This window comes from Zea mays, chromosome 1 (genome assembly GCF_902167145.1).
Source record: "Zea mays cultivar B73 chromosome 1, Zm-B73-REFERENCE-NAM-5.0, whole genome shotgun sequence".
In the NCBI taxonomy this organism is placed as follows: domain Eukaryota; kingdom Viridiplantae; phylum Streptophyta; class Magnoliopsida; order Poales; family Poaceae; genus Zea; species Zea mays.
Window position 1 is genome coordinate 61,745,822 of NC_050096.1, and position 19,280 is coordinate 61,765,101.

At 44.6% G+C, this 19,280-nt stretch overlaps 3 protein-coding genes across 4 annotated transcripts; 2 read left to right on the forward strand and 1 right to left on the reverse strand.

Annotated features, from left to right (window-relative positions):
* Positions 1 to 315: 315 nt before the first annotated feature.
* Positions 316 to 8,661, forward strand: LOC100277863 (uncharacterized). The gene is made up of 14 exons (NM_001151319.1): positions 316 to 725; positions 1,176 to 1,290; positions 1,393 to 1,596; positions 1,863 to 1,991; positions 2,068 to 2,232; positions 2,907 to 3,101; positions 4,300 to 4,400; positions 5,023 to 5,112; positions 6,229 to 6,301; positions 6,382 to 6,410; positions 6,510 to 6,633; positions 6,865 to 6,975; positions 7,984 to 8,084; positions 8,163 to 8,661. The coding sequence occupies exons 1-14, from the start codon at positions 469 to 471 to the stop codon at positions 8,293 to 8,295; spliced, it is 1,827 nt and encodes a 608-aa protein (NP_001144791.1). The 5' UTR covers positions 316 to 468; the 3' UTR covers positions 8,296 to 8,661.
* LOC101027188 (annexin-like protein RJ4) lies at positions 8,648 to 10,327 on the reverse strand. 2 transcript variants are annotated; one of them, XM_008649621.4, is made up of 4 exons: positions 10,066 to 10,327; positions 9,518 to 9,924; positions 9,165 to 9,395; positions 8,658 to 9,051 (listed from the first exon to the last, which is right to left on the reverse strand). In XM_008649621.4, exons 1-4 carry the CDS (start codon positions 10,247 to 10,249, stop codon positions 8,776 to 8,778), a joined length of 1,098 nt encoding a protein of 365 aa, XP_008647843.1. In that variant the 5' UTR covers positions 10,250 to 10,327; the 3' UTR covers positions 8,658 to 8,775.
* A 693-nt stretch (positions 10,328 to 11,020) lies between these two features.
* LOC100283175 (rhythmically expressed protein) lies at positions 11,021 to 19,017 on the forward strand. Its single transcript, NM_001156077.3, has 6 exons — positions 11,021 to 11,581; positions 11,888 to 11,994; positions 17,015 to 17,123; positions 17,211 to 17,372; positions 17,641 to 17,814; positions 18,551 to 19,017. The coding sequence occupies exons 1-6, from the start codon at positions 11,297 to 11,299 to the stop codon at positions 18,584 to 18,586; spliced, it is 873 nt and encodes a 290-aa protein (NP_001149549.1). The 5' UTR covers positions 11,021 to 11,296; the 3' UTR covers positions 18,587 to 19,017.
* The last annotated feature ends 263 nt before the right edge of the window (positions 19,018 to 19,280 follow it).

Below are 19,280 nucleotides of genomic sequence, written 5' to 3' on the forward strand. Positions count from 1 at the left end.
GGGGGAGATCACCTGCAGAGGAGGAGGAGTGGGGGTAGTCGTCGCCGTCGTCGGCCAGGTCAGACACAGAGAGGACGTGCAGATCGGCGGCAGCGGACACTGAGAGCGCGAGGAGAGCGTTCCAGAGCCAGAAGAGCAGCAGAGAGTGAACGAAGCGTTGCTCGGTTAATGGAGGGAGAAGACGGTGTTGTGAACGGCCGTAAGGGCAAAATCGGCAGGGAGCAACACGTGCCCACCTGCCAGGTACGCCAAAAGCAACAATGACCTCTTTTGGCGTACGCGCGTGCTCGAGCGATCCATTTTTACGACCTACGCGAGAAGCGGTGTATTTCACCGAGCAGCAACTTACAGCGACCTGTTTTGCTAAATTTCTCGTTGAATCAACAGCAACCAAAATGTAAGCTTAAACCCAAGGAAAAATTTCAAACCCGAAACCCACTAGTACCGCCACACGAATTCCCGACCCCGATGGCGACATCGCCACCGCAGAACCCTAGCTCCGGCGAGCCCTCCGATGCGTCGAGCCTCGCAGCCGCGGCGCTCGAGGCGCCCGTGCGCGTATGGAGATCCCTCGTCGCGCGCTTCCCTCCCCTCCCGGACTCCTCCAGCTTCCTTGCTGGCGTCTCCGACCTCCAGCTCCGCTACTTCGGCAACAGCCGGCCCCGCCGCCGCAGGCGCTCCGCTCTACCTCTCCCTCTCCGCCCGGTGGCCGCGCACTCTGCTCGGTGAGATTCCCTGTTACGATTGGCTTGCGCTTGAGCTTCGTATGCTGGTTCCTAGAGGCTAGAGTACAGTAGTCACCTGCGTACTAGGATTTCGAAGTGTCACCGTAGTGATCAGTTAGGAAGTGCGATTGCGAACTTTCGTTCGAACAATGTCGCTCGTGTGCTTGTTTTGGATTTTGCTTTGCGTGTGTCTTTATACTAGATTGAGGAACCTGTGCAAGTTTGGGGGCAATTATAAGATGTGGGATTCATTGAACTTGGCATGTTTTTTTAGACACAGCTCAGTAAAAGCAACAAAGGTCAACCCAGAGTTCTCCTTTAGCTAATGTTTCGTTGACCTATTTGTGTTGCTAATGTTATGGACCTATGGTATAATATATTATGTGAATGACATTGATAATTCTGAAACAGTATTATTTGAAGTTCTTGCGGACTGTTTATTCCTTGTAGGATTGCTGGTGAGATGCCCAAAGCCTTTGTGATCTTAGATGATGTTGTGCAACACACCCTGACTAATTTGCACAGTATTCACAAAAGCTTACTATTTTGGCAGGCCAAGGCTGAGGTATAAATTTAACCTATACTTTTGGCACATTTAAACTTTTATTAAAGAGATGTATTTTATTCTTTGTGTTATTTACTATTTTACCTGTGATACGTTTCTCAGGGAACAAATTCTCAGAAAGTGTACTTTATGATATTTGAGAGAGGTCCAAGGGCCTTTGTTGATGCAACATATCAAACACTCACTAGACTCGGGAGCAATGGACGCCCTGTCCAATACATTTTGCATTCTGCATCTGATATGGTGTCAACAAAACTCGCTGCCCTGACAAGTATGCAACACTGCTTGGCCGCTTTTCTTGCAGAGGTTCGTTTTCTTCAGTTTATCAACTGTAAGTATTATAACCATAGTAATAATCCTATAACTGCAATTCCCTCTCAGATTGTCTAGGAGAGTAAGGTTTATCTTAAGTATTTTCAATGTTAACTTTTTGGCTACTTTCAAAGTTCAAACATAACTGATGCACTACTCTGGTGAAAAATCAAACTCACAGTTTCATCCTGGACAATAAAGCTTCGTGTTACAAGCATATAACAATACATTATTTAACCTCTAGCTTGTGTCCTCTGTAGGTTCATTCTGAAGTTGATAAATGCAGGGAAGGATTAACTGAAAACTCAGATAAATCGCTACATACATTATTCATTGTTTTGAATACCACATTCTCCAAGTTGGAGGTATCACTTAGAAATGCTTGTGAGGTATGCAATGTAATGTTTGATACATTCTGGTATTTTCAGATGGACTTCTTTTTTGTTTTTAACCAAATGATTTCAGGGTCAAGATGAACTATTTATAGATGATGGAAACTTGCATGAACTGTTTGGGAAATTACCAGAAGTTGATGTAGAGAGTTCAGAATGGACAGAGGCCTTGGCAACAGATGGTACAAGTTTAATCTATCAAAACCTTCAGAAGCTAGATAGTTTTCTGTCCTCTCAGGTAAGCATCTCTATCTTCCTAAGAGGCTAAGACAACCACACATGTGTCATTTCTGGTTTCAACCTCTTATGTTCAAGTCTTCAAGACTAGTGACCTTTGTTGTTGATGAAATACATTAAGGGTGCAATTCATTGTATTTGATATATAGTTATACTAACAAAGTTTTGATGCTACCTGTTTAGGCTGCCTGTAAATAATATACATATACATGCATACAACAACCAATGATTTTGCTGATTAGAATTATCAGTAGGATCGAAGTAAAAGCTATAAGCAACCACATTGGACAAGTGTTGAGACATCAAAACTTACCACATAGATAAGCTGATGATGTTTCCGGGCCGAATTTGTATAGTTGCATCTCATTATTAGAATACCAGTACAATTTTATGAACTTTTCCCTTATGTTCTTTTGTCTTTTTTATTCTGTAGTACTTTTTTTAAAAAGAAACTAACAGGAGCTCTGCCTTTCAATTAAGCGGAGAATAGAGTTTGCGTACAAGTTTATTCTGTAGTACTTGCTAGAAATAACTTTGGTTTGATCACTAAATTGACTGCTATAGCCCCCCCTCCCCCGAAATCTTGTAGCGCTTTGTACTTATATATGTGTGTGTTCCTTATGGATATATTTAAAGCAAGGTGTTTATTAACTACCTGTTGCTCTTTAATTGTAGCTCTCAAGCCATAAAAGACCAAACAAATTGACCATATATTGGTTACCCTATACATGTGGAGCAGTAGGTCTCTCTGTGTGTTCTCTGTGGCTTTTACGCCATAGCAGTTTGATGGGAAGCCCTGATATCGACAATTGGATTCGAGATGCTAAGGAGTCTGTGGCTGGATTTTGGGATGAACATGTTGAGAAACCAGTAAGATATTTTTGTAAATACACACTTATATTGTTTATTTTTGTATTTTTCTGTATGCCAGCGCAAGTCACTGAAGTAAATGGCATGATTTAGTGGTGAAGACCAGAATAGGCTTTTCTGATGGACATGCTGAGAAACCAATAAGATATTTTTATAAATACACACTTGACACTTCTATAGTTTATTTTTAATTTTTCAGTATGCTAGCGTATGTCACTGAAGTAAATGCATGATTTAGTGGTGAAGACCAGAATAGGCATTTCTGATTGTTTATACATCATATATATACGAAAAGCTATGTGAGATACAGTAGGAAGCTTGGCCTTATTAGCCTGTTACTGGAAATATTTTATTTCAAAATTCAAACGCAGAGCATTGGACAGAGTTAGCTTGGCCTTAGCTAGCTCATTATCATTTAGCAAGCATGCTTGTGTGTTGCGACAGGACATGCAACTTGTTGCGCGGTCATCTGGACCAGCCCATGCCAATGATAATTAGCCAGCTATTGTTGTCTGATTTTATTGGCCGTGTTCCAACTTCAACAACCTAAGGCCCATAAGGATTAATCCTGTTTGAGAAATTGACTGAGCTTAAATGGATGGCTGTTGTGTGCACCTGTTGTGAAGTTAATAAAGATAAAATGCCACATGTGTGCTGAGTCGTGACGTGCACGAGCTCGGGTGGCCAAGCCACAACATGAGTGGTGCGACACCAACAAAGGTTTTGTAGCTCCAAACTGTAATCGATGGCATATTGACCAAGGGATGGACGGACAGGGAGAGTGACAGGCCAAGAGGGATGGGAGTAGGCGACAAACTTATGAAGAGAGGGACAAAATAAGTTTACGTACTTTAATACTAGATATAGATTAACTGTATTCTTTTGTCACTATGATATAAGATGGTTCGCCAACGAATTCTTGTGTTCCTTAAAGGTGAATTTGCGCATACAAACAAACTTAATCGAAGAGTTGATGTAAACTGTGGACTGTTGTAATGGTATAATTTTTTTTTGTATATTCAAACTTTGTGTGAATCATTGAATTTGGAGACTACTGCTGCAAGCCCATCCATTTTAGCTGAGAACTCATCACTCCTAATTGAAGTTAAAATTGAGTTTTATAGTTTTGAAGTTAGTTTTACTACTGTGCTCAAATTCATGAATCATGACTGTTTGTTCTGTATTTGTCGCTCATTAGATCATTTCCATTAGAGATGAGCTTTTCGAGACATTCAAGCAAAGAGATAAAGGTGTAATGGAAAAGCAAGAGGTCCAACTAACTGAAGATTCATTGCGCAGGTTATCCATCATATCTCTCTCTAATTTCTAGTGATAATGATGGTTACTTGACCTTCCAGCACCTTTAGTGGGGGAGGGGGTGGCTGTCGGGGACGACCATGGCTGGCAGGGAGGGGGCGCCGACGGGAGGGAAGAAAGCCTGACAGCTAGCGGAGGGAGAAAAGAATAGAGAGGAGGCTTGACACCATGATAGAGGTGGAGAACCCTAACCCTAAATCAGGGTAGGCATGTGTATATATATGATTATATATTAATAGAGGTGGGTCAAGGCCCAATTACACAGATACGGACAATAATCCAAACAGTACCAAACATACATGTCCTATAAGCAAATACAGTGGAGAAAATGACAATTAGTAAGCACTGTATGCACCTATTGTATTATTAACAGTTCTATAATGAAAATGATTATTAGGTAATTTTCCTCTTTAATTGGTGTTATATGTTGTTGTGAGACGCTCTTGATCAGTTACATGTATGAATGTAACAGTTTCAGGCTAAGTTTACCTATCTGGGTTCATATGATGTGTTTTTGTCTTTCGCCTGCAAGCTCCTTGATATTTTGTCTCATAAAGTATATTTTGCACTGTTTAACCCTGATATTTACATCATTCATGTTTAGGATGTTAGTTGCCTTTTGTGAGCAAACAGAGGGTCAAAAGTTGCTGGAAGATTTACCAGTGCAGGCGATGTTGGAGACTCTCACAAAGAGGTAAAGCTATTCAACTATACCAACAGTTGTTTGACAAACTGGACACCCGTTGCAGTAGCTGTAACCGCCTCAATAACTATGAACTGTAGTCCATCCATTTGGAATGGATTTGACCCCAGTTGTGAACATCGAATAGTAGAAAAGAAGTCAATGCAATAGACACTTATCCAACATTAAATTGTACTTAAAAACCTCAGGAAACTCCCAACTTTGAGTTTATGCTAACTCACTGGTAGTGCTAGATGTTTCAGTAAACTAGTAGCCCTTGTCAGTTTGTATGCAATTGCTTCGATGCAATGTTTTCAAGTCGGACGACTTGCTGGTCGTTCTGGCTGACTGACTTGGACGATTAATCGCGATTAATCACTATTAGTCGGATGACTTAGCGATTAATCGCGATTGGTCCAAACCGACTTAAATGATTAATCGACTAATCATGACTAATCACGACCAATCGGACGACTTGAAAACATTGCTTCAATGATCCAAGGAATTGGTACAGTGAAATTCTAGTCCAATAATGTCACTTCTTATGACTAACTAGCATGATTCATGATTGTATGACTAAGAGCATCTCCAAGAGACTCTTTGTTTTTGACTCTCTATTTGACTATTTATTTATCTCCCCATAAATATTGAACTCTATATATAACATCTCATTCCAACAGACTCTCCAACATGCAAGTTAGTTTGACTAGCGAGAGTTGCTAGCCAAATTTGGCTAGTGAGGCAGTCAGTTTAGAGAGCCGGATAGCTTGGCAAGTTAAATGACTAGTTTGTTGGAGAGCTATTTTGCTATTAAGTAGCTAAAATTTAGCTTGACAAGCCATTTAGCTAGTCTCTTGGAGATGCTCTAATTAGTATGTCACTTGTCTATTTCAACTGCTTTGTGAACCGGCTGATATGCAAGTTACTCTAGTATGAATGATGACTTTTACTGCTTTAACTTTGGTAGTTTCCTTTTGTTCAGAGGTGAACATATAGTTCATATTTTATTAACCAGTTTCGTGGCAAAAGTATGGGACTGCATTTATTTTCACTAGTCTCTTTTGATCGTTTTCTTTGTAGCACTGAACTCATCAACTGTATTTCTATTTATATATGTGCACTGTGCAGATACGAGAAGGAATTGATACACCCAATTCAAAACCTGTTCAGTGGAGAATTAGCCCGTGCTATGCTTATTCAGGTTCTTTCCTGTTTTCCTGTTTTCTGGGTACAATCATTGAAACGGAGTGTTTTACTGACCTTCATTTTTGAAAATTTCAGATTCAAAAGCTTAAACTGGACCTTGAATCGTAAGTTAAACTAATCACCATCTGAATTTTGATAAACTCTAAAGATATGCTTTGTCTCGTCTATTGTTCATTGTTATTGATAAAAGTAGTTTTACACAGGGGACTACTGGAAATGGATCAGATTCTAAGGGCAAATGCTATAAACTTTGCTGTTCTTGCAGCGCTTCCTGCTTTTGGTCTTTCACTTCTGTTGCTTGTGTTACTGCGAGCATGGGTTCAGCGTGTATGTATATAAACCATCAAAGAAACATTTCCTTGTGCACAATTTCTTCTTTCTGGTCTATCTGCAGTAGTTGTGGGTACACTGCATCATGACGTCTTTCTCTTCAAAGTTCAATCTATCGGTGTTACTTAGTTTGTCGGTTATGTTGCATGCAAATGAATATGGAAAGTAGAAAGTAGAAACTACAAAGGACATTATGGTAGGCTAACTAAACATCTGCTCGTTCCACAGGACCATGGTGCTGAGGGAAGAGGTAATATTGCACGATGTCAACGGAGGCTGCTTCTTGTTGATGTAGAGAGAAGGCTTATGGAGTTTCAACATTACAGGGATAATGGAATGGTAATTTCAACTATATATGAAATTTGTTCGCTCTAGCATTCTTGCTTGTGAGTTTAATATATTTCGTTTCCAAGTATTGTTTAATATACTTCTGCTGCTTGTGATCACCTTTCTTATGCTTCTCTAGCACTTTTGGTCTTATCTTTGAGCTTCTCTCACCCTATACAACAACAGAAAAACCTTTTATCTTAGCAAGTTGGGGTAATGCTAGAATTAAAAACCCAATAGAACCCACAGGCCACACCAACACATGGATAACTATTCAAGGCTAAATCTTTGGGTATATCTTGTCGTTTCCAGTCTCCTTTTACTGCCTCTTTTTATGTCAACTTTGGTCTTTCTCTCTCTCTTATTGCTATCGCGCCTTAGGATCACACTACACACTGGTGCCTCTGGTCTTTCTCTTCATCTCTTTTTATTGCTACCGCGCCTTAGGACCCCACTACGAACTGGTGCCTCTGTAGGTCTCCGTTGGACATGTCCAAGTCCAAACCATCTCGACCGATGTTGGACAAGCTTTACCTCAATTAGTTGGTACCCCTAACCTATCACATATATCCCTAATATATCACATACATCACCATTCTAGACTCAATATCTTCTTGTATGGTCACAGATTCAATGCAATGGATGCATTTTTGCAACACTTATCTGCTATACATGTCATCTTTTTTAGACTAACACTCAACACCATACGACATAGCAGACTTAACCGTCGTCCTATAAAGCTTGCTTTTTAGCTTTTGTGGTACCCTCTTGTCATATAGAACGCCAGATACTTGATGCCGCTTCCTCCAACCTATTTTGATTCTATGGCTAACATATCAATATCCAGTCTTTCTGTAACATTGATCCTAAATACCTAAATGTGTCCTTCCTAGGCACTACTTGGCCTTCAAAATTAATCTCTCTCACCATTTACAACCAAAATCACCTTTATTAGTAAGGTCTTGGAATTATATGACATGATCATATATGCAATAACTCCTTGAGTGTGTTACTTTATAGGAGGAAGAGGCACGGTGCAAGTTTGGCTTAGTACTTTACACGCTTGATAGACTCTGCAAAGCTGTTGAGTCACACGCAAAAGAAACAGGCGAATGGTTAAGGTCAGTCTCTCTTCTCAAAGCCCACCTCCCTTCCCGGTTACTCTGGATCTGATGTGTAGGAAACTGTTTGTGACACAGCTTGAGACAAGATATTTTTGATCTGTCGAAGCTCGACATGGGAATGCCAGATAAGATGATTGTCGTTTCACGGTTGAAGTGGATGTATAACTGCTTGCTTCCATTCTCATCGAGCCGTTTGCCACGCCTCTAGAGCAGTGAGCAACTGGACGTCGTGTGTTGCATTTTGGATAAAGATTTTGACACGGATACCTGGAACTCTATGTCGGAAGGATGGTTCTTTCATGCCCACAAGATGTTCTGTAGATTTTAGCAGAGCTGGATGAAGCATATCGGAAGGGGGCAGATTGGGTGGATGCAGTATCCATCGAGCCCTCCGTTGACAATTCTTGCATTGCTAGGCATGTTGATTTGGATTGGCTGTTGCACCGAATGGTTTGCGTCGATGGGCTACATCTACATGTGTGCGAGCATTGTACCCTTTGGCCTTGTTCCACTTGCAATTCCAATTCCAATGGTTGTTCCATATCCCATACTAGTTCATAAGTCATAACATGACAACAGAATGCTCTTCTTTTATCTATTCCGCAGAGATGGGTACAATCTTATTTAACTGTTTCATTTGAAAGAACGTGTTATTATTCATGTGGCCACACGACACCCTGGGTTCCTTTCACTTGCCGATGATGGCGAGCAGCGCTTCCTTGTAGTGGCCATGGGTGTTCTTGGCCACGGCGTCGGCGAGCTTTGTCCCGTACTGCCTGGTGTAGGCGTCCTTGATATCCTCCATGTCCGTGTCGGCGCGGGACACGAGGACGCGGGTGAGCGCCGCCTTGGCCTGCCTGTCCGCGTCGTCGCTGAACGCCCTGTGGATCACCTCGCTGAAGTACTTGGGCGGCGAGTCCAAGCACCTGACGGCCTCTCGCAGGCACGGCTCGGCGGGCAGTTCCTGATCGGTCGTAGAGCCAATAACAAAGGAATCAGAGCGTGGAGGAGTTTGGATTTACCACTACTACTGCCTATTATTATGTATCCGGAACTGTCATGTTTGTTTCTGACAACCTCTTCAAGCGGCTTGCCGTGCAGCTCCATGTAGACCCTGAAGGTGGCCCCGAGCTGGGGCTTGCTTCTGGTAACCAGCACCCGCACCACCTGCTCGTTCTGCACTAGCTTGGTCGCCGCCGCCGGCGCGGCCCTAACAGCGGCGGCCAGCGCCTTGGCTTCCTCAGTGGCGAGGTCCTCGTTCACGCGCGCGCCCTCGTACCGGTACGCGCTTACCAGCCCCAACAGCAGCTGCAATACGTATACGTACGTACGTGTTTAGTCTCGCTCTAGCACGGCCAGGTGCCAGCCCTCACAGTCACAGCCCAGAACCAGAAAGAAGACAGACGGAGAAGGAGAGAAGCAGCGCGTACACTGGCGTTGGCGTCCCTGACGCGGTACGCGACGTCCTCCTCGAGCGAGCGGTGGTAGAGCGCCTGGTACGCGCGGCGGGCGCCGAGCAGGTCGTCGGCGGTGCGCGTGCAGGCGACCTCGACGAGGATGTGCGGCGGGTGCGCCTTGTGCAGCACGTGGTGCGCCCAGCGCGCGTCGCGCTCCCACGGGTGCATCGCCCACAGCACCGCCGCGTCCTTGAAGCGCGCGAACTCCGCCTTGAGGTGCAGCAGGTACTCGTCCTCGCACCGCTCGATCCCGGCGCCGGCGCTCGACGAGAAGAAGCCCGGGAAGCCGCGCCGGAACTGCGCCCGCTTCTCCGGCTCCCGCCGCCACCGCCCCAGCGCGGACACCAGCGCCGTCTCGTCCACGCCCAGCCCGCCCAGACCTTCATCCATCCAATAATCCATTGTAGTGTGGTGTGGATCGAGCGTGTCTTCATTTCCCAACGTCGTGCCAGAGGAAAGGAACCCATCCGCGCATGGCCAACGTATACACAAGTGTAACTAATGATAACAATGTACCGTACCCGCGAAGGCCCTGGTGAGGTCTTGGTGCTCGTCGGCCATGGGCGGCGGCGCCTCCTTCTCCTTGTTCTGCGGGTCCCTTTCCTTCCTAGGCGCCTGCTGCCTGAGACGCGGCTGCGGCGACGCCGGCGGTGACGTCGCCGCGCTGCTGCTGCTGCCGCCGGTTTGTGCGAGGAACTGCTGCATTGCCTTCGCGCCACGAGTCTCACGACTAGTCCAGTCCTGGTGCGGGTCAAGGTCAAATGCTTGCTTATTTATAGAGTAATAGTGCCTACTACTACTAGCATTCTCTCTATATCCTTCGTGCAGACAGGTTTATTCAGTTTTTTCTAAAATAACCGGACGCATGCATGTTAGGGAATCAATTCAGATTATGAAACAGCCTGAATAAATTAATGCAGGTCTATGGCGTTTATTTGGGAGCGTTTGGTAGCGCTCCGAGAAGGCGAGAACCAGCAGCGCGCCTCTTCGACCACTAGCGTCACGTGCCCCGCTCTCTGCAGCAGGAAAAGACCGATAAAGCTTCATCGATCAGCACCATTCGCCCGAGGCCGGTATGTTCAGAATTAAGGTGTTCGCTGCAGCATTAAGGTGTAGCTGCAGTTTAATTACTAGTACAAAAGTACCGTACATTGAAATTAAAATGTCACAGACCACACTGCAGTAAAAAAACGTTTCTACACGAGAGAGATAGAGGACTTAATCGTATGCTGAGTTTAAGGGAAAAAGTGAACTCCATTGTTTTTTCACGCTAAGCAGACCACAATTGCTGCTTGGTACGAAAAGAAAACCGAACCCTTTCACCCACGCACAACTCCATCTCCATTAGCATGGACAGAACACCGTAGATTGAACGCGGGAGGCAACAGGCTAAATCGTCCGTTCAGCCAAAACGGAATCATGGGCTGTTTTTCCAGAAGGCTCCGTGTCGTGTGGTTGTGGTCCAAAAACGAAAAAGAAAGAAAAAAGAAAACCCTTCCCAAGACGTGAAGAAAAGCAATGCGATGCTGATGCACGTTACTACTCTACTACCAGGCACACCGCACACCCAATACGGAAAGACCACCGCAAACGCCACCACGCCCACGCCTCGCCGCGCACCACATCTGAAACCTCCAGCCCGACGCCGGCGCCGGCGCCGCTGCTCGCCTGCTCGTCACATTTCCTGGTGCCCGCCAAGCCCCGCGACCTGGGCTCCCCAGCTCCATCCATCAACCGCCTGCAGCCGCGGAAATGGCAGCGCCGACGACGCTGCGCTCGGCGGCGGCGCGGGCGCGCGCGCGCGCAGCGGAGCTCGTGAGAGGGCGGTGGCCGCAGCGGCGTCTGGGGACGACGTCCGCGGCGGAGACGGAGAGCAAAAAGAATAAGGAGGAGGAGGAGGAGGGGGCCGGGTGGGAGCTCTCGGCGGCGCGGGAGTACTACGACTACCGCAAGTCTATCTACGGCGACGTCACGCACCGCGCCCTCCTCGTCGACGCCGTCGGCACCCTCGTCGTCCCCGCCCAGCCCACCGCGCAGGTCAGCCCCGTTACCTGTAGGAGAACATCCAATTCCCCTCACCCAGTCCTGCTGCGCGCCTGCCCGCGTTAGCGACCTTTACCTCCGGGCGTAGTGTCATACTGCGATGTGGAGTCCTGGGTGGTGGTCACTGGGCTGTCCTTTGGTAGCATAGCACGATGGGTTCTCCTGTCATCATCGCAGCTTGGATTGGATTGTTGGGCCTGAACTTTACACTGCCTTCATGTGGGTTCTGTGGTTTATGACACAGATTTGTCTGTAAAAGTTTCTATTCTGAATGATTAACTGTGCGCTCCCTCTGTTTAGGTGTATAAGAGCATTGGTGAGAAGTATGGAGTGAAGTACTCGGAAGACGAGATCCTGATGAGATACCGGCGGGCATACGAGCAACCATGGGGTGGATCACGTCTCAGGTATAAACATGCCACTTACTGCCAATTTATCAAATCTGGTCTGGTACCTGTATATCTGTTTATTTATGGTAATCCCTTTGATTTTGTGGTGCCATTCTTCTCCGTTTCCTGCCTGCATGTTATTTTTGACTAAACACAGCGAGTCTTTGGTGATCTAATGCAGACTTTTTAGCTGATAGGTCAATTTGCTTACAATAGAGATTTCTCTTCTTCCTGTTCCATTGATCTGGCCTTGTCCAAATTTCTAAGTTGTCAACTCCATCCATCTGATTGGTTGGGCGCACCATTTTGACTAGACACAATGAGTCTTTAGTGCATTGACTTTATCTAAACGTTTGTTTGGTTGCTTGTACATTGAAAGCGTGGGTTGCACTCGCACGATTGGATGCAAAACAAATCAATTTGAGGCCCTTTGGCTACATCCACTCATACGCCAAAAAGCCTGTTTCCCGTTGGCCAGGATCGCGCAAGCGTGGCCGCCCACTCCCACCCAACCAATCAGGCGGCATATGAATCTGCATGCAAATTTTGGTGTACGGTGCCATATATATGCACAGAATGACATTTAGCACGTGCTCAATATGTACAGGGATTACGGATGTCACACCCAGATTTAAGGGGCAAACCCGGGTGCGTCTCATATGTGCGCCAAATAAGAACAACACATACAATGACAAGTGTATAGAGATAAATGTCACAAGCTTTATTACATAACGAGAATGTCTTACAAAATAACTGATGATAAATAAAACAAACTAATCTTATTTCCTTGACGCCATCAAGTCGACTGGGAGACGACACCTAGACCTCGTCGAACTTCTCGTAGTAGTCTTCTTCCTGGACCACATTTTCTTCACCTATGGGGGGTTTTATCGCAAGAGTGAGCTCATAAAAGTTCATCGCTCAACAAGTGTGGGGAATAATGTGCGTGAGCTCACTTACGGTGGGGACTCATGTATAGTGTCAGGCTGATCAACAAATAATGATTATAGCTGAGCATTGCTTTTAATAAGTTAGTCAAATTTTATTAGCAGTTACTAAGTATAAGTAAATATCAACCCAATAAATATGAGATCAAAATTAATAATAGAACCACAATGCGATGCAAATGACAAATTAAGTTTAATTTCATAAGTTACTCATGTGAGGGTCCGAGCCGCTAATGACCGTGAGCACGGCTGATATACCAGTTTTACACTGTGCATCTTTAACCACAAGTCGTGTTACCCATTTACCAAGGGATCGCGATTTCCCATTCATCTCTGCCGAGGAGACGAGACAGGGTTCTACGAGGTCTTTACAAAGTTTCAATAGCTTCAGAAAACCCGCTATGGTTTCTGAGGAGAGCGATATAGGAATCCCCCGTCTGAAAAGCCATCGCAACGTGATCAACCCGAGAACCTCCCTATACCGACAACTCCCCTACCTCCCTTGTCCTTTTCAGGTAGGGTAGTCCTCCACTAGCTTTCCTAATTAGTCAGCCAAGAGCGTCCCATACCACCCTTGTGGTAGCACTGTTTTCCCGGGTGGTCGCTCCATGTTCCAATTAAAATAATGATCTTATCATGAACAATAAATAACTCATTGACAATAAATAGCATGATCATGATTAATGTGTATCTTAACACCCAAAACCACATAGAGCAATAGCATATACTATGCAAAAGTTCAGTGGTAAACAAGGTATAAAGAAGACCAAACTAGGGTGACCTATTTGGTCCCATCAAAATTAACCTATGCAGATCATAATGATTAACAAGAATCTTATTGGGTAATGAAGAGTGATTAAGGGCACAACTTGCCTTCAGCGAGCTCCTGCTCAGAGTTCTTCACCTGCTGAGTACCGGGTTTCTCGGTTGCTTGCTCGCCTACTCGTAACAATACAAACAAACATTGCATAGGAGAAATTAACATCACACCAAACATGAGAACAAAACGCAGTATAAGATTCTACGCGTCGAGACGAGATCGTAGGTTCAAGAACCACGGAAATCGGAGTTATGATTAAGAAGATATGTCCTTCCAAAATTCTTAGGTGGTAAAAATATATTCTGTGATAATAAATCAGGTGGGAAAGGACATAACTAACTTTGTTTAACTTTAATCCAAGTCACTACTTGACTAGAAATCATTATTTGAGTGAAATCATATTAATGCACAGATTAACCTAGATTAAAGGAGTTAGTCTACTGAGTATAGATTAGACATTGTCTAATTATATACATATGTGCTCTGGTTTAGATTATGTTGTTACTGCGTAGTAAATATTTTTATGAAGCTAGCACAACTGGAACGGAGGAAAACAGAGTTGGAGCGAACTAGATACCGATTTTCTAAGTTTATTGGTTTCACTTTTATACTAATTTTCGACTTTTCAGAATTACCTTATATAAACTCATATCCTGGGGGACAGCGACTATATTACTCTAAATCCCAGGGTTCAATTTTAAAGAAAATGGACTAGTATGTAATGTTGATATAACAGTCATGGACTGCGGGTTGATTCAACAAGAGTTCAGGGGCTCTTTTATAAAGTCTGCCACGCGAAGAGATATCCTCAATATGAGCCGTCCGATCAACAGCCCATGGCTCGGATTTAAATTACATGCGACCCAATCATACCCGCGCGTGACAGGATCAACAGTTCAATTTTAAAACAGCCGAGGCTGTCCCAAGCCGTCTGATCCAGATCGGACACTCCCCACCCCACACCCGAAACGGTATTTCCTACTTCTAATCACGACCGCCCGTCGCCGGATCAACGACCCAGTCGGTTTCCCTTTTCTCCGGCCATAGCTACGGTGGCGCGTAGAGACTGCACGACGACGCCATGCCGGTGCGCTCGTCCACGCCCTCCAGCGACAATACCGACTGCCGGCTCCCGCAAAAACGTAGCTGGGGCAATGGTGTACATGAGGGCATACCTTTTCGGCGCTCGTTGCGTTGAAGGGGCTCGGCCCACGGCGATTCACGAGTTCGTGGCGGCGCCCGTGCGCCGACGAGCGATTCCTCCCGGTCGAGACCTCTGTTGTGCCTCGGTGAAACTTGAGAAGGATTCCCGCACCACGCGGAACTCGTCGGTGACCTACCGGCGACCGCATGAGCTCCCGGTGACGAACGTCGTCTCCGTCGGGTGGTGGCACCCACGATCCGCAATCTCCGGTCTACGCTGGGTAAATACGACGAGGATGGGTGGCGTGCGCAGGGGTCGCTCGGGTTTATATGGGGAAGCGGCGCACGGGTGATCGAATCACACGCGGATTCCGCGCGCCCGGCGAAGCGGGTTATGCTACGACGCGTGGTGGATTTTTGTAGCTTGAGGATGAGTCCAACTAGTGGGGGCCACCGACCAGAGACAACTTCAAGTAGCAATGTCTATTGAGACCGACTTTAGGGGCCCATCTGTCGGTGCCCCGGGCTCCATTGGCTGGAGCGCGCGGAGCGGCTGACGGGCGGGGCTCGCGTGTCGGCGCCAAATGCAGGAGACTGGGCTGAAGACGTGGAACTGGTAGTGGGCCAAAATGTGGAGGAGCGGCCCATCTGGCTTCCTTTTCTTTGTTTATTTTTCTAATTTCATATCTCATATTTTCAACTTTCAAATTTGAACTTCTATAAAGTTTTGATCTTCAAATTTTACAATCAAATGCATCACACAAAAATGAGCATAATATACTTAGCTTATTCATATTCCCTAAATTAATTTAATCACTTTAAATATGAGCACTCATATGCTTGAGCAAATAAAAATCCATATATATATAAAGAACTTAATCTCTTTACTCTTATTATCTGGGTATTACAATGGACTCCTAGTACACTACAGCCTTGTCACTTGTATAAAATAACTTCTCTCGGTTCAACTGCTATTAGAAGCCCTAGATCTGCAATTGATGACAAATTGGTAAAAGGAAGATTGAGACATGGTGGCACGGTTAGATGAGGCGTGCTATTGCAGCAACTTTGTCATTTTTCTGGCTTGCTTATTTTAGTATCGAGCTGCATATTTTAAGGTTGATTTTCACAAAAAAAGCTGCGTCCTGAGGCTTCCATATCTGTATGTCTCTTTGGCTGCTTTGGTCAGCCGCTGTTGCTGGCTGCAGCTATACAGTGATTCTACAGTGATATGTGAGGGAGGCAACAGCCAGTGGCTGCAAAAATGCTTGCCGACCATGCCCAAGCTCTGCAAAACTATTTTGTTTCCAAAAGAAATTGTATGGTTGGTGCATAGTCAATGCTTGCGTATTAGAGCAAGAGTATAGTGTTGTTTAATCTTATTATTTTTATGTTCTACAATTGGAGTGGAGTTATGATTTGATTTGTTTATTATTGTGCACGAAATCACTTTGTATATTTCTTCACTTCTATGTTATATTTTCATGTTCTCATAATTCACGTGAACACATTTATTTGTTGTGTTGCCTAATAGATAGTGTGATCAGAGCCTACACTAAAGTTGCATCCACAACACCAATTTAATCTGGCTCCATGTTCTTTTCTTTTCCCCATACTTGGTACTATATACTTACATACATAGGTTGTTTTGTCGATAAATGAGCCCTCTTCAAATTGCCAGGAGATATCGTTTGAAGAATCCAGTGCGCTACGAATTTAGGTCATTGCTGCACTTTGAACTGAGAGGCTTGCTTAAACAGACAAGTCGAAAGCCAGTACTATGGATATTAGGGAGTTGATTGGTTGTATTCACAAATCACACTTGATTTGTGAAACGTGGGGTTCATTTTTCATCTTGTGCTCATTCATTCTTTTGCGATCACTTATGGCAATACCCTTGTATTTTTAAACAGAAACCATCCACAAATAATGCTATTTTTTTACTCGTATTGTTTATGTTATCTTCGCGAACCTGTTCCGAGTGTTCCCTATTATTGTTACCCATGTTGTTCTGTAGTACTTTATACTCCTGATATTTATCTCGACTATCTTTTTTTTTCTAGAATGCCTTTTTATATATTATCATTGTTCCATTTCGATATTAAGTTACTATACCAACATTGACCAGGTATGTGGATGATGGGAGAACCTTTTGGCAGCACATAGTCACTTCTTCTACAGGATGTTCAGATGCACAGTACTTTGAGGAACTCTATCAATACTTTATGACAGAAAAGGTTACATTAACTGTGAAGTGAGCAATGGACATTCTTCGTTGTCTCTGACTTCAACTGGACTGACGAGAAGCTTATTATGCTTGCTAGGCCTGGAAGCTTTGTGACCCCGATGCCGAAAGTGTATTTAAAGCTTTGAGGAAAGCTGGCGTTAAAACTGCAGTCGTCTCCAATTTCGATACCCGTCTACGGCCACTCCTGCAGGCCTTGAAATGTGACCACTGGTTTGATGCAGTTGCAGTCTCTGCAGAGGTTTGTTTACTTGTCCTGTCGTTTCTTCTATTCATGTTAAAACCAGATGGCTTAGTTGCCAGAAATCCTGTACTTCTTTGCAATTCCATGTTGTCATGTTTGTAGTATCTACTATTACCTTCTGCCACTATGACCTAGTGATGTAATGGTTCTTTTTGTATACAAAAATGTTGATATTCAGTTCATAATTTTATTTTCGTATCTCATAATACCATTGTTTCCAAGCAATGTTCCGTGTTGAAAAGTTCTTGTTTCTGTAAACTCTCAGGTTGCAGCAGAGAAGCCGAATCCAATAATATTCTTGAAGGCCTGTGAGTTACTGGGCGTGAAGCCTGAAGAAGCTGTGCACGTTGGCGACGATCGTAGAAATGATATATGGGGAGCGAGAGATGCAGGCTGCGATGCTTGGCTCTGGGGCAGCGACGTTCGCTCTTTCAAGGAGGTATTTCTATTTTTTTTTTCTTGACACCTCGTTTTAGAGGTCTATCTTGACACCAAGATAATAGATTCCAGCAACAGAGCGCAGCCATCACCGATTATTGGATTGGACTAGTGACAGTAGGATAATTGTGGACACGCTGCGCTGCATTGCTGCACTCTTTACTCTTTCTGCGTGGGAGCTGAATGAAGGAAAGACCAAGTTGCTTGCTTCAAAAATGGATTCTGCATAGTCAAGATGAAAGAAAATGTGTAACTCTACGACAATTCCTTTTTCTCCGTGTGGTCGCATAGATTTTCGTTGCTCAATCGACCGCACCCTACCATCGCTCACTCTGAACTGAAGTTAGTCCTGTGGGTGGCAGCATTGATTGCTGGTGCGGTACGGCAGGTCTGTCATGCGCCACCGGGGGAAATGGTTTTGTGGTCCAGTCCCCGTTTGTCTGCGCAAAGAATAGTCCAGAATGGACCGACACGTCACGATATAATTATGTTAGAATTAGCGGACATTTGTCGCCTATCTCCACCACCTGAAACGGAAGCTTCTCGGCGTTGTTCTTGGGTGTGGACTGCAGATCTGTAGCTTTAGGTTTGGATAAGACCAGCTGCAGCAACGCAGCATGTCAAGAGCAGCTTTGTGTTGTGTCCCCCACCCCACCCAGTATTTTGTTCTCTGGGAGGGAAGTTCACAGACTCCATTCTGACCTCTGTTTTTCGCCGGTGCGCTCTTCTTGATGCAGGTTGCCGAGCGGATCGGTGTTGAGGTGACGAAGTGACTAAGTGAGCTAGGATGGTGAATATACGGAGGCAGAGGTAGTACCCAGGATCGCGGTCGTCAAGGAAGCCAGTGACCCCATCCTTGTGGTGAAATTCCTGTGCTGGTTTGTAGGCTTGTAGCTGTATGTATGACAACTTATTAGGGTTCCGTTGAACCTGCTATGCATGCATGCTTGCTGCCCTGACAGTGACAGGCGAATGCGTCCCATGCACTTGAATATGAGGGTCTGGGTTCTGGACTTCTGGGACTCTTGAGTTATTGAATTATTGTCGCCTAGTTAGACACAAAGTTATCTGCCATGCACTTAAAAATTGAAGGTCTGGAATTCTGGATTGTTGTCTAATCAGACAAAGTTATCTGAGCAACATACCAAGCATTTATATAATTACTACAAAATAATAAAATATAGTAGAATCTTTAAAACACAAAGGAAATTTGTTTTACTTAGACAAATTAAAGATCTTTTAGATTTTTTTTTTTCAAAAAAAAAGACATGCTCTGTCTTCTAATGTATAGGTTGGACTCGTTTGGATCTTCTGTGGTTCCATTTGGTATTTATTTGCTAGTCGGTGTTCTCTTTATGTATCATGAATCAGCTGATGACGATGGCCCAAACTATATGATTTTGAAGACAATACAAATCATAAGCACATGCTCTCATCCTGTTCCTCAACCAGCCGGAGCTCGCCTGC